Source organism: Condylura cristata, unplaced genomic scaffold, assembly GCF_000260355.1.
Source record: "Condylura cristata isolate star-nosed mole 26May11 unplaced genomic scaffold, ConCri1.0 scaffold00022, whole genome shotgun sequence".
Taxonomy (NCBI): Eukaryota; Metazoa; Chordata; class Mammalia; order Eulipotyphla; family Talpidae; genus Condylura; species Condylura cristata.
Genome location: NW_004567123.1, coordinates 31197607 through 31220819, shown reverse-complemented (window position 1 = coordinate 31220819; position 23213 = coordinate 31197607). Strand labels below are relative to the sequence as shown.

The window sequence follows — 23213 nt, the reverse complement described above, 5'->3', positions numbered from 1 at the left end:
CGGGCGAGTGGCCATGTCGGGCCCGGAGGATGGGCCGGGCCAGGAGCCGGAGCTCGACGAGGACGAGGCGGCGTATTGCCGGCGCTGGGGCGCGCAACACGCCGGGGCCCGCGAGCTGGCCGCCCTCTACTCACCAGGTAGGAACTCGGGGTCCCCCTCCGGGCCTGCAATCACCAGCCCGGGCTGCAGACTGCGAACTCGGGTCTCCCAGGTCGGATCCCCAGCCTCGGGCCCCAATGCAGAACTTAACCTCAGTTTCTAACTTGCAAATAGCTCCCCCGAGTCCGGGGACCCCCACCCGATGCCCTTTCCAAGCCGGGCCAGATCCCCAGCCCCTACTGGACTTGCTGGATGCAAAGACGGGCCCCCACATCTGGGAACTGCTGTATCAGTTCCTCACTACACACTGTTCCCATTGCAACCCCAGATCCGGATCCTAGCCCACCGGACACCCAAGGCTGCAAGCAGCGCCCCTACTTAGGGAACCCCCAACTCTAAAGCTGATCCCCAGAAGCAGCCTCTCAGCAACATGCAGTGCCCCCAACCGCCTAAAAGTCACATCTCATCCCATGTTCCCCAGATCTTGAATTCAGTCCCTAGGACCCCAAATGGGCCTCACTCCCCAAAACCTGGCACCACAACACACAGGCCCCAGAAGCCTTACCCCCAAAGCCCCATCCTAGTCACCAACTGTAGACCACCATCCCAGCCCTCTTACCCTTCCCCTGCATCCCTTGAGGGGAGCATTAGCCATCACCTGTATTTGGGAACCCCAGGTAGGGAGGCTTTGCAAATCCTCCAGTTGAAGCTCCTCCCCAACGCCAGCCCTCCGCCCTTTCCTGCGGCTGTGCATGTATTATCCCCCTCCTTTAAGACTGCTGGCCAGCGCTCCCCAGCCCACAACTCAGAGACCCTCCTTCCTCAAGCCAAGGTCCCTGGCCTGTTCTGTGCCTGCCATCCTTACTCCAGCAAACACCACCCTTCCTTTCCCTGACTTCACTTGGACTCCCGGCATACTTTGGCAAGCCCCTGGAGAGCTGCGTTTCCCCTAAGGGTTAAGGAAGTGCCTGTGAGGGCCCAGAGTCAGGTGATTGGGAGCTGCCAGAGACCCCACTGGCCTCCTTCCTCTTGTCCAGCGACAGAGGCACAGCCTGTACCTGGACGGGCTCGGGGCCTTCCCCATCTTCGGTCTGCCTGTGTTTCCTGCCCTCTTCTCATACTTGCTGCTTGACCTTGGCCATTTGTTTTCTTCATGACAGAGGCCTTTTTGGCCTCCACTTCCACACTCTGGGTGTGATGTTTTTCTTCATCTGACTCGGCACCTGACTCATTCTGCCATGGTTACCTCACTCAAACACCCAGCCGGTGGACTTAAAACCCCAGTCCCTGCGATGCTTGGGGTCCTTATGGGGTGTCCTGTGTGACCTGTGCGGGGCTGCTGGCCCTGTCTGAGCTCCAGCTGCCTCACAGCGACAGGGGTACAGAATGGAGTTTATCTGCCCCTTAGCCTCACTGGACAAAGGAAATGGAATGAGATCACCACTGCTTGCAGTGCATGGCCTACAGTGGACACTCCCCACTGTTAACCTAATGGTCTGACCTTCCTATGAGTCTTGAGCAAAGCTTTGCCGCTCCTCTCTGGGCCTCAGATTCCCTCAAGGTCCTCCTCCAGACCCTCCGCTCTCTCCAGTAAACCCTACCCCTTCCAGCCAAGGCGTAGCAGGCCGATGCCCATTATGTGACTGCATCTTTGTCCTGTTCCGGTTCTCCCAAGTGAGCCTCACGCTAAAGAACAGACACACAGAAATCTGAGTCTGGAGATAACTGTTCCCCAAACGTGCAGTCAAAGCCTCGATCGCTTCCTGACCTGGTTTTGGGGGTTGGGGGGGGAATGAAAGAGTGGGAGACTGATCAGACTAGTTTCTCCACATCTCACAGGCCTCCCTTTGTCTGCCTCTGCCCCTCACCCTGTGGCCCTGGAGAATTATCTTGACCTCTCTGGGCCTGGCGTGGAAAGCGAGGGGCAGATTCTGTACATACTAGCTCCGCCCAGGCCCCCTTCTAGCCCTCAGGGGCAAAGCAGCGGAGAAACGGAGATGGAGTAAATAGAAAATAGCTCGCTCATCCAAAGGAGGCAGGCTCTCGGAACAAGTTTATACTACGAAAGGGGGAGGTGAATTGTTGGGGCTGCGAAGGCCTCTCAGAGCAGGAAACATTTGAACTGACCTGAAGAAAGAGACACGTGACGCCATTTGAGGAAGGATTGGCCCAGACCCGGGCCCCAGCACGGCAAGACCTTGAGGTAGAGCGTGGCTGGAGTACCAGTACTGAGGGCTAGAACAGAGTGAGCAAGGGGACAGTAGAGGTTTTGGGCTTCCAGGACTGAATTCCTGAGATTCTTGGGGCCAGAGGTGGCACCTGAGGGTTGTGGCAGTCAGCAGTAATGGGCAGCTGCTGGGCACTGACCGCTGGGCAGTGTCCTCACACGCTGTCATATCCCCCATAGTTGTCTGGGGTGTATCCTGATATTGATCCCATTTTAAGGGGAAGAAACGAGGCCCCTCCATGCCAACCCCCGATGTGTTCTTCCTTAAAGATGATCAGCACACCCCAGACTGCATCAGTCTGTGCTGCAGTGCCTGGAGTCCTGTCCATCTTCCAGGCAGTTCCTGAGGCTCAGCAAAGAGCAGGGACCTGCCTGCAGTCACGCAGCCAGTGAGCAACAGGACCAGAACCAGAACTCTGGCGGGCGGCGTTCTAGGTTCTGTGTTCTTACTCTTCACTGTGGGACAGAGCCAGCCCAAGACGGGTGTGGGGGTCCAATGTTCCAGGCCAGCAGAGGGGCATGTGTGCGGGGCCGGCGGCAGAGAGCGCAGACCGGGTGTCCAGAGAAAGCTGTGAGTGGGCCGCTCAGGGCAGCGTGGGGTACAGGGACCAGCAAGGGGAGAAGCAGCCTCAGCCTGTCTGTGGGCCCCCAGTTGGGCTGGGCCTGGGCTTAGGGCCCTGGGAGCCATAGAGAGCCCCATTCTGGGTTTAGGCCTCCCCCTATCAGGGGCCAGGGTTGGCGAAGGGCCTGATGGGTTGGTAGGCCTCCCTGACCTCGTGGACAATCAAGAGGAGAGGCAGGAACCCCGCTTCCCAGCAATGCCAGCTTTAACCGCCGGGGACGGTGTGCCAGACCGCCCTAGGTGCCCAGGCTCCAGGGGCCACCCTGGCCCACTGCGCCACCTCCTGTCTTGGGGACACAGGTTCTTAGAATGGGGTCGGGGAAGGATAGAGCATTGTGTCAGGGTCCTGGGCAGGGGTCCGGGCTGTCGTCCTAGAGCTGAACCTGGCTTCAGTTACCCCCAGTGGGCCTGAGGGCAGAGGCCTAAGGCCCTTTGCTGGCCCTGGCTGGACTCCAGGCCCAGTGTCCTCTATGTCTCCCTCAACCCAGTTCTTCTAGCCTTCCTTTCTCCTTTTAAGCCACACACCTCTTTTTCCCTCGCCATCCCCATATTACCTCACCCTGTCTCTGCCTCGTTTTTCTCCTGTGGTTCTCATCCCTCTGTGTCCGATTCCTTCCCTCTCTTGCCTCTGCATATCTCTGTCTCTCTCTCTCCGGTCCCCGTCCTCTCCCTACCTCCTGTCCCCTTATACCCTGAGGCTGATGGTCCCCTAGTGGCCAAGGTACCCCCAAAATGAGGCTATTCAGGACTTGCCTGACTGAAACAAGAACAGGAGGGCAGGCCTCATGCCAAGCCTGTGGCTGCTGCCTGCCCCCAGAAAGCAGAGCTGGCCATGCCTGGCGCCCGGCCTTCCCGTGACTCCCAGTTCTCTGTACCTACCGCACACAGGCCTGGCTCCCCCTGGACCAGCAAGCTGCCGCTGCCGCAGCTCAGCTCAGATCACAGAGCCAGGCCAGGCCAGGGGTGCCATCCGGAAGTCCAGGGCCTCTTGGTGTCCCAAGCCAAGTTCTCCCTCCCCGGGACTCAGCCTGTGCATCTGTAAAGTGACGTCGCTTAAACCCCCTGGCCCATAGGCTCTGCCAGGCTGACTGTCCATGTTATGGTTTTGGTGACCCTCAAGTCACTCAGGGCAAAGTCATTGTAGAGTAACCGTAAAGAAACTGCTCTCCAGGCCTAGTTTCTGTCCCTGAGGAGGGCAGGTGGGCCGGGACCTCCCTGGCACGCGGCTGCTCCACTCGTGCCACTGAGTGTTACCCGTGTGTTTCTCATGGACCCAGGTTGAGGCACATGGCCTGCAGAAGGATCTAGAGGCCAGAGAGATGGCGTCCAGAGGGAAAAGCATTCAGATTCAGGGACATTCTTTCTCCGTGGCAGGGGGTCGCTGAGTGACAGTGGGAACATGACTGTCCAGAGCATCCAGACTGACGTTCCCTGTGCCCAGACCCAGGACCCAGGCCAGGGCTTCATTCTTACCCTCAGCCTTGGATTTGTCCTCGGGGAAGTGGGGTTGCAGAGTCTTCGCAGTGGGCCAGGGCTTGAATGAGACCATGCCAGCAGGGCCTGGCTGGGAGTGCCACGAGGAGACCACCTGTGTGGGGCTGCCACTCAGGAGGGCGGGGGAGGGACCATGGCCATCTCATGGGGGCAGCTAGCCAGCTCGGACCCGGGGCCAGAGCCCTGTCTCTCAGGGGAAGAGGGAAACTAGGCATTTTGTGTGCTTTCTTTTTATAAGCATGGCTAATTTACTGTAAAACTGAAAGCAGAATTTGCCCGAAGAATCAGGTCTGTGTGTCACTGATGTGGGCCCCCGGTGGTGACAGGCCTGAGTGGCGTAGACATTGTGTTGTTCCTGTTATTTGATCCCCTTACTGTCCTGTAAACTGGAGGGGAGCAGGTTGGCACTAAGGAGTCACTTGTCCTTTCCCCTGTGCCTACCCACCCAGCTCCTGTTTCTGGACTCCAGGCCCTGGCCAGACAGGAACCAGAAAGGGGAAGGTCCAGCTGGGCTTGATACTGTTTACCCGTGGGGGCTGCGGAGAAACAGCCACCCCGGCTTCCTGCGGCTTCCCTGGCTGCCTGGGCCGTGACTCAGCCCAGGCTGACTTGCCTGATGCCCCAGGCAGTGGGCTCTCGGGCTGCTCCCAAGGTCCTGACACCCTGCTGCCAGTAAATCAGCTTGTCCCATCTCACGCACCTTTAAAAAAACGTGGCAACATTTAAGAGGTGATTTCACATCAATATCCTGGTTCTTGGCTTCTAAGCATGAAGAGCTCTAGCCTGTGCTGTCCTGGTCCTCTGCCCGCCTGATGGCAGTGGGCCAGCCTGTGACCCCTGTCCGCACCCCACCCACCACCCTCCACTCACCTAACTTCGAGCCCTTCGTCTCCCGCGGCTTGAATCCCAGACTGCGGCTCCTGCCCTCAGAACGGAAGTGGAAAGGCCTGGTTCTCCTGGATGCCTGACTCAGTGCCTGGAGGGTGGGCAGGGCCTGAACCTCCAGGATTAAACAGCACCTGCGTCCTCATCTCCAAATATTTACCTGCAAAAAGGGGACCCGTGATGCTGCAACAGGCTAGAAGCGCTCACCAACGCCCCAGAGGCATCTCCAGAGGGCCACTCGGCGCCCTGCAGTCGAAGGCCGGCTTCCAGGACTGTGCCTTGTGCACAGGGCCCCTGGGGGAGAGCCCCTCGCTTGATGTGATGGCGGCCAGCCCTGAGAGGGTGCCCACTGACCGGTACCCACTCTGCTCAGCGCCCCAGTGACATCCAGGAAACGGTAGTTGGGGCCTGTCCGTGAGTGTGCTGTCTTGGCCCCGTAGACTCTGGACCCCTGTGGAGGAGGCCCAAGGGTCTCCTGCCCGTGTGCCCTCACCTCCGGCCCCGTCCCCACAGGCAAGCGCTTTCAGGAATGGTGCTGCGTGGTCCTGTGCTTTGGCCTCATCGCCCACAACCTGGTCCATCTCCTGTTGCTGGCCCGCTGGGAGCACACGCCCCTCGTCATGCTGGGTGTCGGTGAGTGTCCACAGCCTGCTGCCTGCCTCGGTTTCCCCAGGAGCCAGGGACCACCCCAGTGTCTGTGCTGCTGTTAAGGCGATTTGCAGGTGTGTGGATGTGTGTGTGGACGTGCGGGCTTGTGTGTGCACTGTGTGCGTGCAGGCCAGCTGTGGGAACCCGCCCGTCCTAGTCAGCGGCATCTCCGCCCTGCCGACAGCTAGGGCCAGAAACCTGAGTGTCCCCCTTGGTTCCTCTCGCTTATATTCCAAACCATCAGTAAGTGCGCTTGGCTCTGCTTTCCAAGATGCAGCCAAAATCCAGCTGTTTCTCTTCACATCCCCTCCCTGGTCCGCCACCATGCTCTCCCACCCGGACTCTCATGGAAGCATCTCTGTGGTCCTGCCTCCACCTTTGCCCCCTCCACCTGCCCCTGCAGCCTCTGTCACAGGGCACCACGTTCAGGGGCAGCAATGTGAGCAGCGTGGGCCCCGAAGCCTACCTGGGAGCGGCTGCAGCCCCGGGTCCACCACCTCCTGGTCGTGTGGCCCTGGGCAAGGGTCTTCCCATGTGGTAAAGTGACGCTCGTTTGCAGAACTTGCCTCCTGGGACTGCCGTGAGGGCAGAATGCAGGTGCCTGACGAGGGCAGGACGTCAGAGAGACCAGAACTGGTTAGCAGTGGGGCGGGGAGACCGCCCGGGGCTATGCCACTCACCAGGGCTCGGACCTTCCACCGCAGTGGTCAGTCTGACAGTAGCTGTTTCCCAGGTGCTTGCTTTGCACCAAACCCCATCCTGGGCACTTCTGGCTCTCCGTCGCTGCCTACTCAGCATTTCCCATCACCATCCTCGACTTGGCTGCGTCCAGACAGCGGCAGAGACCCCCCTGCAGACAGGTCACTGCCCCCCTTCCCTAATTGAGGCCAGAGCTGCCAATCCTGGGCCCACGAGGTCTCCGACCATCCAGCCACGCCATGTGATGCCAGCTTCCCCCACACACTCACCTTTGTCTCTGGGCTGATAAGAGCAGACAATCTCCTGATAACGGTGTTTGCTTGGTGTTTGCTCAGTTCCTAATCGATTTAAGTAGCTACCCTGATTTGTGTGTTAGCACGCAGGTGGTAAGGCACCGTGCCAGCCTGTAGAAACTGCCCCTGGCCCAGCACTGTGCCCCAGTGCTTCTGGTAGGACCTAGAGAGATGGGAGCATTAAAAGGTGCGTGGCTAATAAACGCAGAGATGATGCATAAACGCAAAGAGATGATGCAATGCTGGACAGCAAGACAGAGGTGAAGGACTAGGCAGGAAAGCAGCGAGAGGGTAGAGTATGTCTCGCTGGAAAGTGACATTTGCAGAAAGACCTGCAGGAGGCCTGGGGCGGGGCTCAGGCAGGTAGCTCACAGACGGGCAGTCCAGGTGGAATGGACCCAAGTGCAAAGGTCCTGTGCGGTGTGTGCGTGCATTCGGGGAATGAAGAGGCGGCCACTGTGGCTGCCGAAAGCTAACGGGAAAAGGAGCTGGGGTCAGCGTGGAGACACAGTGGCCTGGAGGTCATAGCCCGGACCGGGGGTTTTATTCTGTGGGGCATGGGGAGCCCCACAGGGTGAGCTGCCATGATCCTGATGGATGGGGGCAGGTAGGACCGGACAGTGGCAGAGGCTCACACCAGGTAGGGCGGGGAAGATGAAGCTGCCGCAGGGTGGTGCCAGGTTGGCTGTCCGGGCAAGAAAGGGAGGCAGGCTTTGGCCTGAGTACTGGAAGGTGGAAACAGTTGCAGGAGCTGGCTTGTGGGGAGACGCTTGAGATCCCTGCCTGAGAGCACAGGGAGGTGTGGGGCAGGAAGCTGGAAATCTGAGGGTTGAGTCTGGAGTCAGGGAGGCAGCTGCAATGGAAACCTGCAAGTTGGGGATAGATGGGTAGTGTTTGGTGCTCAGGCGATGCCAGAGTGTCCCGAGGGCTGTGTGGGAGTAGAGAACAGAGCACGAGGCCTCCAGGTGACGCCAGGAGAACATGTTTCCAGAAGACCTGGGGGTCAGCTAGACGCAGCCACCAAGCTGCCCAGCAAGATGGGGCTACAGGGGGTCACGAGAGACCTTGACAAAAGCACTGTTGTCTTGGTGGCCGTGGGAGCCCTGAGCTGTTGCCCTTGGGAGGAGTGGAGGAAAAGCACGAGGGTCTGTGACTTGGACCTTGAAGGGAGTAGGAATTTTCTGGCAGAGTTCTAGGCACAGGCACCGAGTGCAAAGGTCAGCAGTGAGGTCAGCGATCGCATAGCCTCTGGTACCAGTCTGGTGGGCCAGGGGGCTTCTCCATGAGAGTCTGAGCTGAAAGGTAGTAAAGACAGGACTGGGGGCCAGGACCGCAGGGATCAGCCAGCAGCGTCCACTTTTGTCCAGCCATACTCTCTCCACACCAGGCCTTGGGGTGGCCAGGGGCAAAGAAGTCCCAGCTGGGGCATCCTTGGAGAAAGAGAGGCCCAAGGACCCAGGGCGCCTCAGGGGCACCCATCAGCCAGGGTAGCTTGCAGCGAGTCATCCGCCATCCCGTCCCAGTGTCCAGCAGACAGGGTGGTGACCAGGCTGAAGCCACCCCCAGAGTGAGCCAGCTACCAGCTGCTGCCTCCAGCACTGGGACAAAGAAGCTTCTGTGTCCTGGCCTCTGTCACCCCTGCCCCCACTAAAGCAGCCACGGGCAGCAGCCACCTGCCCACGAAGAGCCAGTCCTGCCACCCCCACCCCTCACCCGAGGGCCAAGGCAGGCTCCCCTCCGAAAGTAACCCACACACAGCTCAGCGTCTCCCGCTTGCTGCTTCCTTCAGGTCATTTGACAGGTGCCGAGACTGAGGCTCTGAGAGGGGCTGGGACTTAAAGTGCTACCTGGCGTCGCACTGGGGCTCTCCCTGGATCTCGGGGGCTCACGGGCCCAGCCCGTTGGCAGGTTGGAGTTCGTCGGAGACTGTTACTACGAACGTCCAGCCCATCTGATGTCAAGGCCCCGCGTCACCAGGAACAACCCCGGACGGCTGCAGCCCCTCGCCTGGCCGCCCCGTCCTCTTCCCGATCTCCTTCCCCCGGGAAGTCAGGACGCGGCAGGGCCTGTCACGTCGGTCAAGAAGTGCCAGAGCACGCTTTTTAAAAATAGACTTTATTTTTTAGAACAGTTTTACATTTACAAAGCATGAGCAGAAAGTGCAGAGAGTTCCCCCACACTTCCCTGCCCCAGGTTCCTCCAGCCTCACGCCTGTGCCGCTGGCGTCACGGCTGCCGCAGTGAATGTGCTGGTACGAAAACTCTTATGAACTGAGGCCCAGAGTGCTTCAGGTTTCCTCAGTGGTTACCTAGTGTCCCTCTCGCTGCTGGGACCCCTGCCATTCTGCTGCCAGGCCCTCGCCCCCACCCCCACTCCACACACACTCAGCGGCCGCGGCCGGTATTTCACAGAGAACCCTCTGCTGGCGATGCCCGTGTGTCCTGGGGAGACAGGCTCAGAGGTGAAGGCGCGATCACCCCCTCTAGGGAGGCAGGTGTGTGCTACCAACAGGACTTACGGATGTGACGGTGACCCTGACCCTGGTCAGGCAGCCTTTGTGCCCACGCGTGGGCAGAGTGAGGGGCCCCTAGGGCGCACCCTTTAACGCAGCGTCAGCACCAAGGAGTGCTCCGGTGTGAACCTTTCCCACAAATACTGCTTGTGTGACACTATCATTGTCACCGTCATCTGAAAGGATTACCTGCTCAGGAGGACTAAGGAGATCAGATATGAGACCAGCTCAGGCTTGGCCTTGGTACGCTTCAGGGATTAAGAGATGAAACACTGAAGGGGCTGGCAGAGGGCCTCGTCCCTGTAAGTGCTCGATATGTCAAGTAAGTACGAAAGAAAACAGCTGACTGCGTCCGCACGGGGAGGCGAGGCCTGCGCGCAGGCTGCCTCTGAACGCCACGGCGTTTGAGTCACGACAGCCCGACGCCCGGCACCAGCTGAAGGGCGTGTCCAGACAGTACTGAAGTACCGAGGATGGACAGCTGGTGCGGCCACATGGAGGCCTCTAGAAGCACTACGCTGGCGCAGGAAGCTGGGTTCAGAACAGAAGCCACGTGAGTCCCTCTGCAGGGATTGCTCAGCAGGCCAGCCCACTCTGAGACGACGGGAGGCCGGCAGGGCTGCGAGGGCGCAGGGGCACGCCGCGGCCCGCCGGCCCCCTCCTCGGGAAGGCAGCACGTGGGGGCATCGCTGGCCGCCCCCGGTGGCAGCTCAGCAGCTGCCATGATGCAGGTCATGCTGCTGTGGCCAGAGAGGCCAGGGGCTTGCCCAGCAACACGGGCTGATCTCCCACCACCTTAGCTCCCGGCCACACAGCCCCGCTCAGAGACAGGCAGTGTGTAGCAGCATCCGGAGCATGCAGTGGGTGGTTCCTCCTCACCGTTTCCCAGCTAGCAAAAGGAAACGGGCACAGAGAGGTTAAGTAGCATGCAGAGTGTCACACAGCTAGTGATGAGTGACAGCTGGAGTTTGAGTCCAGATCTGAGTTCTTAAGCTCTGTATTGCGCTGATCCCTCAGGTGAGTTTGTGCTGGGGCCTCTGAGCAGCCCCAGTCCTGTTCTGAACAGACTGGGAGCGAACACCGAAAGGGAAGCAAATGGCCAGGTTCACCAAGGCACCGCCCGGCGTCAGATCCCCCAGGTCACTCCCATCTTGTCTCCGGCTGCACTGGAGCAGAGTGGGCCTCCCTGTGGGGCGGAAGGGGCGCCGAGAAGAGGGACACTCAGCCCCAGCAGGACAGCAATGGGCTGACCTCTACATGCCCAGTGTAATCTCAAGACTCGTCTGCAAATGAGTCCTGCCTCTCCTAGAGCAAAGCAAGTAAAGGGACGGAATGAGGCCTGAGCCCACTGCTAAGGCCCCCTTCAGGGGGAGCAGTGCCCCAAGGGGAGAAGGAAGACCCATTCCCACCCCTCGAATGAATGAATGAGCAAGCACGGAGCGAATGGATGCCTGACTCCCCAAAGCAAGGTGGGAGCGGGGCAGGGCGTCCCCTTGTGCCCCAACCCTGCTCACCTGCTCCCATCCAGTTGCAGGGGCGCTCATTGCTGACTTCTTGTCTGGCCTGGTGCACTGGGGAGCCGACACGTGGGGCTCCGTGGAGCTGCCCATCGTGGGGAAGGTGGGTACGTTGGCCACAGCCCGGCCCTTCGCCCCTTCCTCTTCAGCCTGTCCCGTCTGAGAGACGGGAACCGTCATGCCTGCCGGCCCCCCACACCCCTCCTCTGGGCCTAGAGTAACAGTCCCCTGGGGTTACTGGAAGCAAAACCGCCAGGCCGGGGACAGCCGGGGAGCTCTAAGATGTGTCCGCCTCCTCGGACCCTTGGGGGGGGCCACATCCTGCCCTCCTCTCCCTGCCCTGCTGCACCTCGATGTTTGACCGACTTAACTAACTTCACCTGTATCACCTTGGGTTGTAAGTAACAGAAAACCCACTGCAAACTGGCCTAAGGCTGGATTCCAGTACAGAGGTACCGGCCGCTCACTGAGTGTTTCAGAACAGAGCCACGAGGACCTGCCGGTCCGGCCGCGCCACACCGACTCCACCCCGCAGGCTCCGGTCTCCGGGCTCCCGCTTCTGGAGGCCACCTACGGAGGGGGTGGAGCTGTCTGGGCTCTTCTCCTCCCCGGCCTCAGGAGAACCTCCTCTGTCACGGCTCACTCACTCTGCTCAGCTGGGGTCTCATGCCCGTGCTCTGCCAGTCCGCGTGGCAGAGGGCGTAATCTGTTTTCCAGGTCGGGTTCTGCTGATTGCTTAAATGGGGGGATGGGATCAGCCCCTCTGGGGACACCTTATTCTAAGAGAGGAGCGGTTGTTACCAGGCAGGGGCTTGGATAATAGTCAAGAAGCAAAGGGTCCTGTATGTTACTGAGGAACCTCTTCTGCTATCTTGGGGTAAAGGCAGAGGTTGTCTCCAAGCCCCCTCACAGCTCAGGTGGCAAGGCTGAGGCCCACAGGGAGGCGGTGCCAGCCTGAGGTCCCAGCCAGGTCATTTCCACCCATCCTTGGGCTCGAGCTCTAAACTAGACACTGGAGCCTGGAGTGAGGCCTATCACTGGAATGTTCCTGCAGCACCCCAGTGGTGGGGAGATTGACCTGAGTGAGCATATGCACAAGGTTGTGGAGAGCGCTGAGCACCATGGACTGACTGACCATCGGATCTCCCTCGCTGCCCCCCCAGGCTTTCATCCGACCATTCCGGGAGCATCACATCGACCCCACCGCCATTACACGACACGACTTCATTGAGACCAATGGGGACAACTGCCTGGTGACCCTGCTGCCACTACTGAACATGGCCTACAAGTTCCACACGCAGACCCCTGGTGAGCATGTGTGCCTGGTGGCAGGGGTCTGTCAGAGGTAGACCCCCCATCCACCCATGGCATGTGTGTGTGTGGGTCCTTCAAGGTACTGCAAAAAATGTTAGTTCTCTCCATGCAAAATTGGGATATGTGACATAAAGGTCTGGGTTTCCCGCTTCTCTTGAGCAATCTGCTCTGGCCACCTGCTCTTTGTTCCCACCTGGCTTCACTGGGTCAGAGCTGAGCTGAATGTGGCTGGCACCTTTACACAGGACACAGCGCTGCCCACTACCCCACACAACCCTACACCTGGCCCACCTTGCTCATTCGTGTTACCTGCCCAGGGGAGTGTCTGAGCCGGCCTGATGCTCTGGGGGATATTGGAAGGAGGCCAGGGCGTTGACCTGGGATGCGAGCTGGCCACAGGCAAATGCGACGGCCAGACTGGTGGCTGCCCCCACCCTGTGTGACGGCTGTGGGCGCCCCCTCCCCACCCGCAGAGGCCCTGGAGCAGCTGTACCCCTGGGAATGCTTTGTCTTCTGCCTGATCATCTTCAGCACCTTCACCAACCAGATCCACAAGTGGTCACACACGTACTTCGGGCTGCCACGCTGGGTCATACTCCTGCAGGACTGGCACGTCATCCTGCCTCGTAAACACCACCGCATCCACCATGTCTCGCCCCACGAGACCTACTTCTGCATCACCACAGGTGCGGCACCGGCGCAGCATGGAAGGACCCACCCAGCGCAGCTCCTGGGGGGAGGGGGAGGCAGGCGGGCGGCCCTTGCCCTCCTGGGGTGTTCACTCTGCTCGCTCTTTTATCGGGCCTGCTGCTGGCCAGCACTGGCCAGGTCTGAGTACACAGCTCTGCTGCTCAGAGCTGACCTTCTCATTGGTGGGCCGCACAACACAGGGAAGTGGTGATTCAGCGGGAGTGGCTACTGATTATCAGAAAGGCCATAAAGAAATAAAAGCAGTGACAGGCATGGAGTGCTGCTTAAGCTGTGGTCAGGGGAGGTTCCCCGGAAGAGGTGGCATTCGAGCTGCATGTTATGCACTGCCAGCGTGCCTGGCATCTAGCTCAGGAAGAAAGGGAAGGGGTGAGGGGATGGGGGCCTGTCAGAGCCCCATTCCCTTGTCCCTGCCCTCTACAGGCTCTCACACACTTCTGGGCCCTGGTGACGCCCCGCTTCCTCCCTGCAGCCCCTCGACTGCTGCTCTTCCTCTCAGCCTCCCCGCTCTGTTTCTATTGCAGGCTGGCTCAACTACCCTCTGGAGAAGATGGGCTTCTGGCGACGGCTGGAGGACCTGATCCAGGGCCTGACGGGAGAGAAGCCTCGGGCCGATGACATGAAATGGGCCCAGAAGATCAAATAACTCCTTCGAGCCTGTCACCTTATTGCCAACCTTCCCCGGTCCCCCTCCCAAACCGAAGCCATCTGCCAAATCCCAGCCTCCTCGCTGGCCCCTCCAAGTGGAGAGGACGCCTCCTGGGCTGGGCCCGGGCAGCCCAGCCCACCCCTTGTGACAGAATACTTGAGCCACTGATTCTTCATGTCCTTTCTTTTCTGTTTTCTTTCCTCGGCCCCTCCCCGGCCATCTGAGCTGCTCTGTCTGCCAAGCCTGACTGCTGAAGGAGCCCCACCTGCCAGCCACCCTGGTTAGGGGGCGCTTACCCGGTCCCTGCGCCCCTGGGCAGCCCTTCAGCATGGCTGGTGTTGGGCCACTGAGTCATCTTACCTGCCCCTCCTTGTCTGACCCAGGTGGCCTCGGAGCTGCTACAGAGTCCCTGTACCATGGCCCTGCGAGCTGAACCCGCAGGCCTCGGTGGGTGGACATCCCTAGCTGCCTGCCCAGTTGACGACATGCAGCTGGCCGTCCCCTGCCCGGGTCTGGAGCACCCTTCTTTGCCCCTCCCCATCTGTCCGTGATGCCAGCTAGAGCCGATGCTTCTAACGGGAGGCACAGCCCTGCAAAGGGTCTTTGCGGTTTGCAAGGAGATGCATTGTCCCCTCCGGTCAGGGGTATGTCAGAGAAGGAAGAGGGGCTTTTTGTTTTGATTGGGTTTTTTTTTTTTTAAAGGTGCTTGCTTGTTTAATGTAAATAATAGAAAGCCTTAATATCTTTTCTGTAACATGGAGTAATATTTTAATGTCATGTTTTTGGATGTACATAATATATTTATAACAAAGCAGCAAGCGTCTATTTAACCTTGGCTGCGTGGTGTTTCCTGGCTGGTTGGCTGGGAGGGGTGGTAAGGAGCTCGGTGGGTGAGGCCCCCACTCCACTCCCAACTCCCCCACCAACCCTGGGCTCAGGATAGGAGCTTTGTTACCCGAGACAGTGAATTAATGTTGACACATCGTGGCAGGGACCCACGACTTGGTGAAGCATGCTCTTCATTCAGGAGGTCATGGTGTTGAGAGATGAAGGCAGCTGCCTACCGGTGAATCCCTGTGACAAACACTGACTGGCACCTGCTGTAGACCAGGCCTCACCTGGACACTAGAGCACAGCAGTGAACAAACAGGCAAAGCTTAACCCTGGCAGAGCTGACCTTCTGGGGAGGGAGACAATAAATGTAAATAAATGCACATGGACTTTCAGGTGCTTATTTGTAAAGGAAATCAAATGGGATGAAGCCACACTGGGGGAGCAGGGCGGGCTGCTTTGGCAGGGTGGTCAGGGAGGACCCCGCTCAGGTGCTGTGTGAGCTAAGATCTGGAGGAGGTGATGAAGCTGCTGGGAAAGGACCTAAAGGAAGAGGACTCCTGAAGGGACTGCCAGTGCACAGGCCCCGGGGCAGAAACAAGCGTGGGGCTTTTAAGAGACGGGCCGCTAGTGTGACTGGGCCCGAGTGGCAAAGGGAAAGTGGAGTGTGAGGCTGGGAAAAAAGGAACTAAAGAGTCACAGGCTGAGGCAAGTGGGGAGACACTGGGTATCTCAGACAAGTGAGTATCTTGTTCATTTATACAATTATAAGGCAGTGTGCCAGGCACTGGGATTCAGTAGCGAACACTCCAGACATTACAACCTATTCTGGGCTACATAGTTTCCACAGTATTAGCCAGAAAGCAAGAAGAAAGCCTACTGGGAGCAAAGAAATGGTGAGTCAGTCACAGATACAGCACTGAAAACGGATATATGATTTCATTTCCTTAAAGTTTGCCCCTCACTAGACTTTTGAGGAAGAAGCATCAGAATTCATAAACACAAATGACAGGAAACTACAAGTTAAGCTAAAATAGTTATATTCATTCACACAACTGAAAGTGCAGATGTGGTTCTGACGAGGCTTGCCAAGAGCCAAAGGCTCACGTGAGTCGTCAGAACCTGGTCGCTGGCTCGCCCTGAGGTGAAGTGGCACCAGACTAGCTCCTCAATTCCAGTGGAAACTCCGCTTTCCAACAGTCAAGCAAAAGCCCCAGGCGCTCTCTGGTTTGGACTGTCTTGTGTGGGCCAGTCACCCAGCAGAGGTGATGAAGGGAGGAGTTCTGGTGGTGCAGAAGCACGTCTACCCGGAGTTGTAGGGCTAGGTCAGGCCGCAGGAAGTGGGGTGGGAGGGCGGATTCCCGAAACAAAACTGAATCTGTGGTAGGGCACGTCACATCGGCCACATGAACAGCCTAGTGTCTTCAGGCTCTGGCCCTTCTGGGGCCGGGGGGTCTCCCAGGGCCTAGGCACCTGTGTTAATTCCCCAGGAGCCAGCAAAAAATTAGCCTGAGTCTAGAGGTGAAGTGACTTGCCCAGGCTTCCACGGTTACACATTCAGACCACCTCCAGCCCATCTTGCTGCTCCTGCATCCAAGGGGCTGAAAAGCTTGTCAACACCAGAAATGTGTCGGGTCTTGGAGTTTTGGGGTCATTTGTGAGATGGCAGCGGGGGTGGGGGCTGTAGTTGCCAGGAAATGCAAATGCAGGGGGCACTGAATCTATCGAACACTCACCAAATGCCAGCTCCTGGGGCTGGCTCTCCATGTCCAAGTACGCTCTGTCCCACTTGCGGGCGGGGATGCCGAGGCACTGAGGTCAGACAGCTGCTGGGTGGCAGGAAGGTGAGGAAGCAGGCAGCCAGTGAGAAGTGGGTCCCTGATGAGAAAACAGCACCACACAGGTTAAGCAGCAGCTACCACTGAGGGCTCCGGGCTCGGGGCATTTTGGGCCCCAAAGACATCAACTGAGTCAAGAGGAGCCAGAAATCCAGCTATTTCCACGCTGGCTCTAGGTACAGTCCAGTTTCTGCCCAAGATGCCCCAGCTGCTTCAAGATGGCCTGCGGGCAGGCGGATCTGGGCTGCTAGCGGGCGATGGGGCCGAGCAGCTGGCCGTGGCGGGCACACAGCTGGGCTCCAGCCCCGCTGGGACTGGGAACGGCAGGTCCTTCCTCTGCTCGGGCATCATGCCTGCCCCTAACTTCTAACCCCGCTGCTTTTGTGAAACTTAAACGTTTACTTCGAGCTACCATATTAAACACTATTGTAGAATAGGTAACACGTGATCACAGTAAAGGTTAAGAATCAGGGCCCTCCCTAGGGGTGCAAGGGGTTGAAGTGCAGCACTGTAAGGCTGTCTGCAGCAACTGCAGCACGAGTTCGATCCCCGGCCAGGGAGTGACCCACATGGCACAGCAGACCTCTCCTGTCTCCCGCTGTTTCCCTCAGCAGTGTGTTCCAGTCAATCCAGTTTTGCTCCCCACTCTGTCTCTCGGAAATCCTCACTGCCCACACCTCTGGCCTATACCCCAATTCTTGAATGCATAAATAAATTTCAAAAAGAAAAGGATAAATACTCAAAAATTATTTTTAAAAAAAAGATTAAGAATGCTACAAAACAGCCAATTCAATCTGTTTTATCTATGAATGAACCACAAGCATCTATCTTTAATGCTTGGAGGAGAAAAGATTATCTTCCAACATAATACACTGAAGCTTCGGTGTATTTCTCACTGGCACACAGCCATGCCCGCCTATGTGCTTATTGCCCGTGGCCACTTTACCAACACAGCAGCGGGGCTGACAGATCTAATGACCTACACAGCCTTACATGCTGACAATAGGACCCTTTATAGAAGAAAATGTAGGCCTCCCTGGTGCCACGGGGGTTAGAGTCTCAGTGCTATCAAGCTACTGCCAGCCACTGTGGCCTGAGTTCAACCCCAGCCAGGAAGGTGACCCACAAGGCGCAGGAGGCCTCTCCTGTCTCGCCCGCTGCTCCCCTCCGCAGTGTATTTCGGTCGATCCGCCTGTTCTCCCCACTCTGGTGAATCCTCTCACCGGCTCCCCCAGTCCTCCCTGCATCTCTGGCCTACACCCCAGGTCTTGCACGCATACATTTTTAAAAAAATTACCAATTCCTGGTCTAACATGAAAATTTCTCCCCACTCATGTTCCCGCAAGCCCTCCGTTCCCAGAGGCCACAGCTAAGCTAAGCCCCTTGCAAGTCCCGGATGCAGAGGCCTGGCTGTCCCTTTCTGTCCCACGAAAAGGTAGACACACAGATGCTGCCCTTTGCCTTTTTCTGCCTCTGCATTTTGAGACTGTCATAACAACGCTCAGAAAGCTCCCTTATTCTTTTTTTCAGCTGTGTAGCTTTTCAACTCCAAGACAGACCTTTTTTGATTCAGGCTCTCTCTCACTAGATGTTGAGGGTGTACTCAGTCTTGCATTATGCAACTTGCTGTGATGTGCATTGATGCCAATTTGTTCTTAAGGTCAACTGACACAAAAGATCCACTCCTAGAGATGGAATTGCTGGGTCAAAGGTGTTTCTGCATTAGAATCTGCCAGCTCACACCAAACTGCCTTGCACCGAGGCTGGGCCCATTTAGACTCTTGCAACTTTGGAGAGAGCCTGATTCCCCACACCCTTGCCAACACAGTATGTTAGCCAGTGCTTTGTTCTTTGCCAATCTGATAGGTGGTTTTAATTTGCATTTCTCTTACAGTATTTCACTGAATCTAAGATGTGATTGATAGTAGGATGCAACCCGACTCAGAGGTGTTTGAATGTAGAAATTTGCGTCTGAGAATCACTGTGTTCTCAGATGCAATGTTAGATACAACTGGGCAGCTCATTTTCTTTCTTTGTACATGTCCTCTTTCTATTTTTCTTGGGAGACAGAGTAGCAGTGATTATTAACAACTTGGGATTGAAATCCCAGCTTTGTCATGTAAGTTACTTTTTGCAAGTTACTAGGCCTTTCTGTTCTAAGACTCCTGACCTAAAGATAGGGCTGATGACCTGCCATGTAAGGGGTTATAAAAACCGATGATCTATGCAAAATGCTGTTTCTGGAACATGGTAAATGTTCCATAAGGGTTGGTTATTATTCTCATATTCTTTTGAGTGGTTTGTCTTCTTTTCTTAATGAGTTGCAATGCTCTTTTAAAAATCTTTTTCCATTTATTTTTACTGTATTTTGAATACTTTTGTTCCAGTAACACTGGTTTACACCACTATATATGATTTAGGGGTACAGATTCACACCTCTTCAGCTGTATATTACCAAACCACATCCAGCACCCAAGTCCCCATCTTCTTCCCCCACAATCTACTGGGTCCCCTCCCGGCCAACACTAAAAATTAAGGAAGCTCATTCTTTTTTTTTCACCCTACTTAGTTTCCTGGCTCTCTTTTTTTCTGGCTAAAAGAAACAAAATGATACAAAACTAATAGGTGATAGAAAAGAAACAGATGATACAAAATCCAGACATCACAGAAATAATTTCTGTGAGAGAAGCCAAAGGAAACAACCCAGATGAACGTCAGTGAAGAAGCAAATGACTGATACCTTGACACCCCTTCTACTCCTTTCCCTATTTAGGTTGATACAACTGCATCAAATATTTTAGATAGGTAGGTAGGTGGGTGGGTAGGAAGGTGGGTAGGTAGGTAAGTAGGTAGGTAGGTAGGTAGGTAGATTATAGATATATAGGGAGAGGTAATGTTGGTTTATAACAGTATATGACATCTCTTCCTTTAAAAAAATATTTACTGGCCCTCCCTGGTGGCGCAGCGGGTTAAAGCACTGCACTAAGAAACTAAAGCCACTTCCGCATGAGTTCAATCCCCGCCTGCCCCGGAGGGACCACATGGCGAGGCAGACCTCTCCTGGCCCGCCCGCTGCTCCCCTCAGCAGTGTACTTCTTCGATCTGCCTGTTCTGCTCCCCGCTCTGTCTCTGGTGAATCCTCTCACCCTCTGCATCTCTGGCCTGTACCCCAGTTCTGTACGAATAAATAAATAAATCTTAAAAAAAAAAAATATTTACTTATGCATACAGAACTGGGGTATAGGCCAGAGGTGCAGAGTGGTGAGAGGATTCACCAGAGGCAGAGTGGGGAGAAGAATAGGCAGGTTGACTAAAACAAACTGCTGAGGGGAACAGAAGAAGACAGGGAGGTCTGCCGCACATTGTGGGTCAGCTCTCTGGCCAGGGATGGAACTGGTGGTGAAGTGGCTGTGGTCAGCTTCATGGTGCTGCCCTTTAATCCAATGCACCACCAAGGAGGCTCTGACATGGCTTCTTAATGCTATAGGCACACCCGAGGGAGATGAGGCTCCATGTCTGTGCCAAAATGCCACTAGCCCTTTGGACCCCAGACCCCTTCCCAGGGATTCACTTTCTGTCTTCTGGGTACCCATGATCCCTCTTGTCAGCAATAAGACACCTTTATTTCCTATAGTTTGTATTATAAAAGTTATGCATGAGGTTGGAAGTTTTCTTAACTATAAATAGGAAATAAAAATATATAATTATATAATGTTATCCACAACCTTGCTACTCCAAATGTGGTTTGTGGATCTGAATTTGCAACCCCTAAAAGCTTTTAGAAATGCCTAATCTCAGAATCCCCCATTCCCATGCAATCAGTATCAGTACGTTAACAATTTGTGTGCACGTTATAGTATTGCTCAAATTGCAGGTTTTATAAAACATTGCATTTTTCACATTTCCGATATAATTTCTGGAAACTACTCATGCATTTCACATTTCAGAGATCTCAAGACTGCAAGGGGTGTCTTCCCTTCATGTTGGGAACAGAGTTTTTGAATGAAGGCTATGGCACAGTTCATTCATAGCTATGTCTCAACTGAAGCACTCACCACCTTCCTGTGTTTATTTGCTATGTTTTTGGCTATAGGTAACAAAACCCTACCTTTAAGAATAACTAAGGCAATAAAAAGCTTATTATCTCAAGTCTTAAGACACTTATAAGTTGGGCCCTCCCTGGGGGCACAACAGGTTAAAGTGCAGCACTATGATGCTGCCACAGCCATTGCAGCACAAGTTTGATCCCCAGGCCAGGGAGGTGACCCAGATGGCGTGGCAGACCTCTCCTGACCCACCTGCTGCTCCCATCTGCAGTGTGTTTCAGTTGATCTGCTTGTTCTGGTCCCCACTCTGTCTCTGGTGAATCCTCTCATCCTCCTGCACCTCTGGCCTGTACTCCAGTTCTGTATGCATAAATAAATTTACCTTTAAAAACAAAAAGACAGCTATATGTAAGCATAAGCAGACCCAGAATTAGTTCAGCATTTCAATCACATCATTCAAGTCCTGGCTCTTTTCATCTCTCTGTGCCTGAATCTTCATTGTGCTTTTTGACCTCACACCTGTGCCTCATGGTCTCATGATTATTGCCACAGTTCCAACCATCACAGCTTCATATTATAGGAAGGAGGAAAGCAGACAAAAAAGGCTTTCTCCCCAATTATAATCGGGAGACTGAAAGTTGACAAACAAACCCCCTCCCCGACTCACTGACGAAAAGGAACTAACTTACAGGCACACTAATGGGCCAATTACTGGCAAGAAGAAATGTTAATGCTTGTGATTTGCTTCAGTTCCCACCTGGAGCCCGCAGCTCTGTCTCTTAAACAAAACCAGGCTTTTGTTAGCACAGAAAACCATCGCGACTGGGCAGGCAGGCGGCGTGTCTAACTCACTTTGCAGCCGCCAGACTCCGTCTCCAGGAGGCAGCATTTGTAAGCGTTCTTGCTTAAAACCTCCCAGGCTCCACCCCCGCTCACCACAGAGGAAACAGCTGGTGCCCCAAAGTTAAGAGAACTGTTTTGCAAACCTGACTTCATACCTCACTTGCTGTGTGACCCTGGGAAAGTCATCCAACTCCTTCTGAGTCTGTTTCCTTGTTTGACAAACGGAGTCGATAATATGCAAGATCACTGAGGGCCAAATAATAAAAGCTAATACTTACATAGCGTTCACTCTTGGCCAAGCCCTTTTCTAAATTCTCTAATCCTAGTAACCGTTTTAATCTTTCCAATAATCCGATAAAACAAGAATTTCTGATTCCCATCAGTGGGATGCGACCACCTCAAACGCCGAGCGGAATTGGGAATTGTCATATCCGGAGAAGGGGCGGAGCCTTTCCGGGAGAGCAAGCGCCCACCGGCAGGACTACAACTCCCAGCAGGCTCAGCAACGCCGCTAGACTACAATAACCGGCATGCACCGCGCTGTTCCATTTATCTTCTTTCTCCTACGATCTGTTTGCTCAGGAATTCGCTTTATTGTCAGTTCTGTTTGTCAGGAATTCCCTATGAGAACGAACGGACCTACGCAGTAAACATTTATGAGCATCGTGGATAAGAAGCTTGATTTTAATCCACCTGCTCGCTCTGAGTCTCAGTTCTCTAGGGACATTCCCTAAGGGTTGCCACCTCGAGTTGTGAAGATTAAAAAAACTGGTGATGACTTGGTGAATGTCAGCTCTTCCATTGTCTTCTTCCTCTGTGCCAAAGGGTTTTACCAAAGCTGTGCGTCTCCACAGTAACCCTGTGAGGCTGATATAATCACCTCTTTTTACAAGGGGTTCTAACTGATGACAGAAAAATTCAAGTCTTTGAAGTCATACAGCAAAGTGAATGGTGAAGGAGAGTTAAACCCAGAAAAATTTCACTCCAGAGATGGGTCCTTAGAAACATAAAGGCTTCCCTCTTGTTATCTCAACTTTACAGAATCCAGAATAAAGATTTTCGATGATCTTCACCACATACTTGAATTACATGCTCATGGTGGGAAGGATGTATGTGAAACTCAGAGAATCAGTTATAGCTGAATTTGGCCAAATTGATTAAATCAGATCAAGGCTTCCATGAGGGGGTGATAGTGGATCTGATAATTAATGGGAACACCACAGGTAAAGGTCCTGAGGGAATAGAACACACGTGTTTCAAGAGGCCTCGAAGAGCTGTAGAGGTACAGCAAATCAAAGATGTACAGGCAGTGCCGGGGAATAGGGGTGACAGGGAAGGGAGAGAAGCCAGAAGTCCAAGGTGCAAATTTTAGGGAGACCTAACTCATAAGACAGTACAAGTGCTGAGCCTCTTTCAGTTTGGTTTTCTAGACATCTCACTGGCCCTATACCTGTCCTAGGTGAAGGGCCTTGTGGTTAGGGTGGCCATCAGTTCTGCTTTGCCCTGAACAATCTTGTTATCTGCTGTTGTCCCACAGCTGTCTGACAATTGTCCTTTGTTGGATGATAGTTCTGTGGGTGTTCGACTATTAGAGTCTGTATTTTAAAATAATGGGGAGCCACTGAGTTTGAGCTGAGGGGTGTTTTGAAGAAACATTTGGCTGTGATACGGCATATGGAGGGAACAGGATGGGAGGGGGCAAGAAGGGAGGCTACTGGGGTCATTCACCTGAGAGACAAGGGACCGCCTACCCAGAGTGGGAGAAACAGAGAGAACTCAGCTGCTTAGGAAGCACTGCTATGGGAACAAGATGATAAACTGGATGTGCTGGAACAGGGCTTCCAACTCCCATGTTTCTCACTACCGAATGTCCTGTTTCCTCCTCTGCAAGTGTTTTCTTCTTCCTCTCCAAGTGTTTAGCTGAAATACTTGAGGTGGTACCTTACCTTTCTTAGGCTGTTTTCCACCTCCACATAAGTGATCCTCAG

General features: G+C 55.0%; 1 protein-coding gene across 1 annotated transcript; it reads left to right on the top strand.

Moving 5' to 3' along the window:
* Positions 1-6: 6 nt before the first annotated feature.
* LOC101621510 (transmembrane protein 189) lies at positions 7-14888 on the top strand. The gene is made up of 6 exons (XM_004687474.2): positions 7-137; positions 5841-5960; positions 11008-11099; positions 12160-12304; positions 12784-12996; positions 13543-14888. Exons 1-6 carry the CDS (start codon positions 14-16, stop codon positions 13662-13664), a joined length of 816 nt encoding a protein of 271 aa, XP_004687531.1. The 5' UTR covers positions 7-13; the 3' UTR covers positions 13665-14888.
* Positions 14889-23213: the final 8325 nt, after the last annotated feature.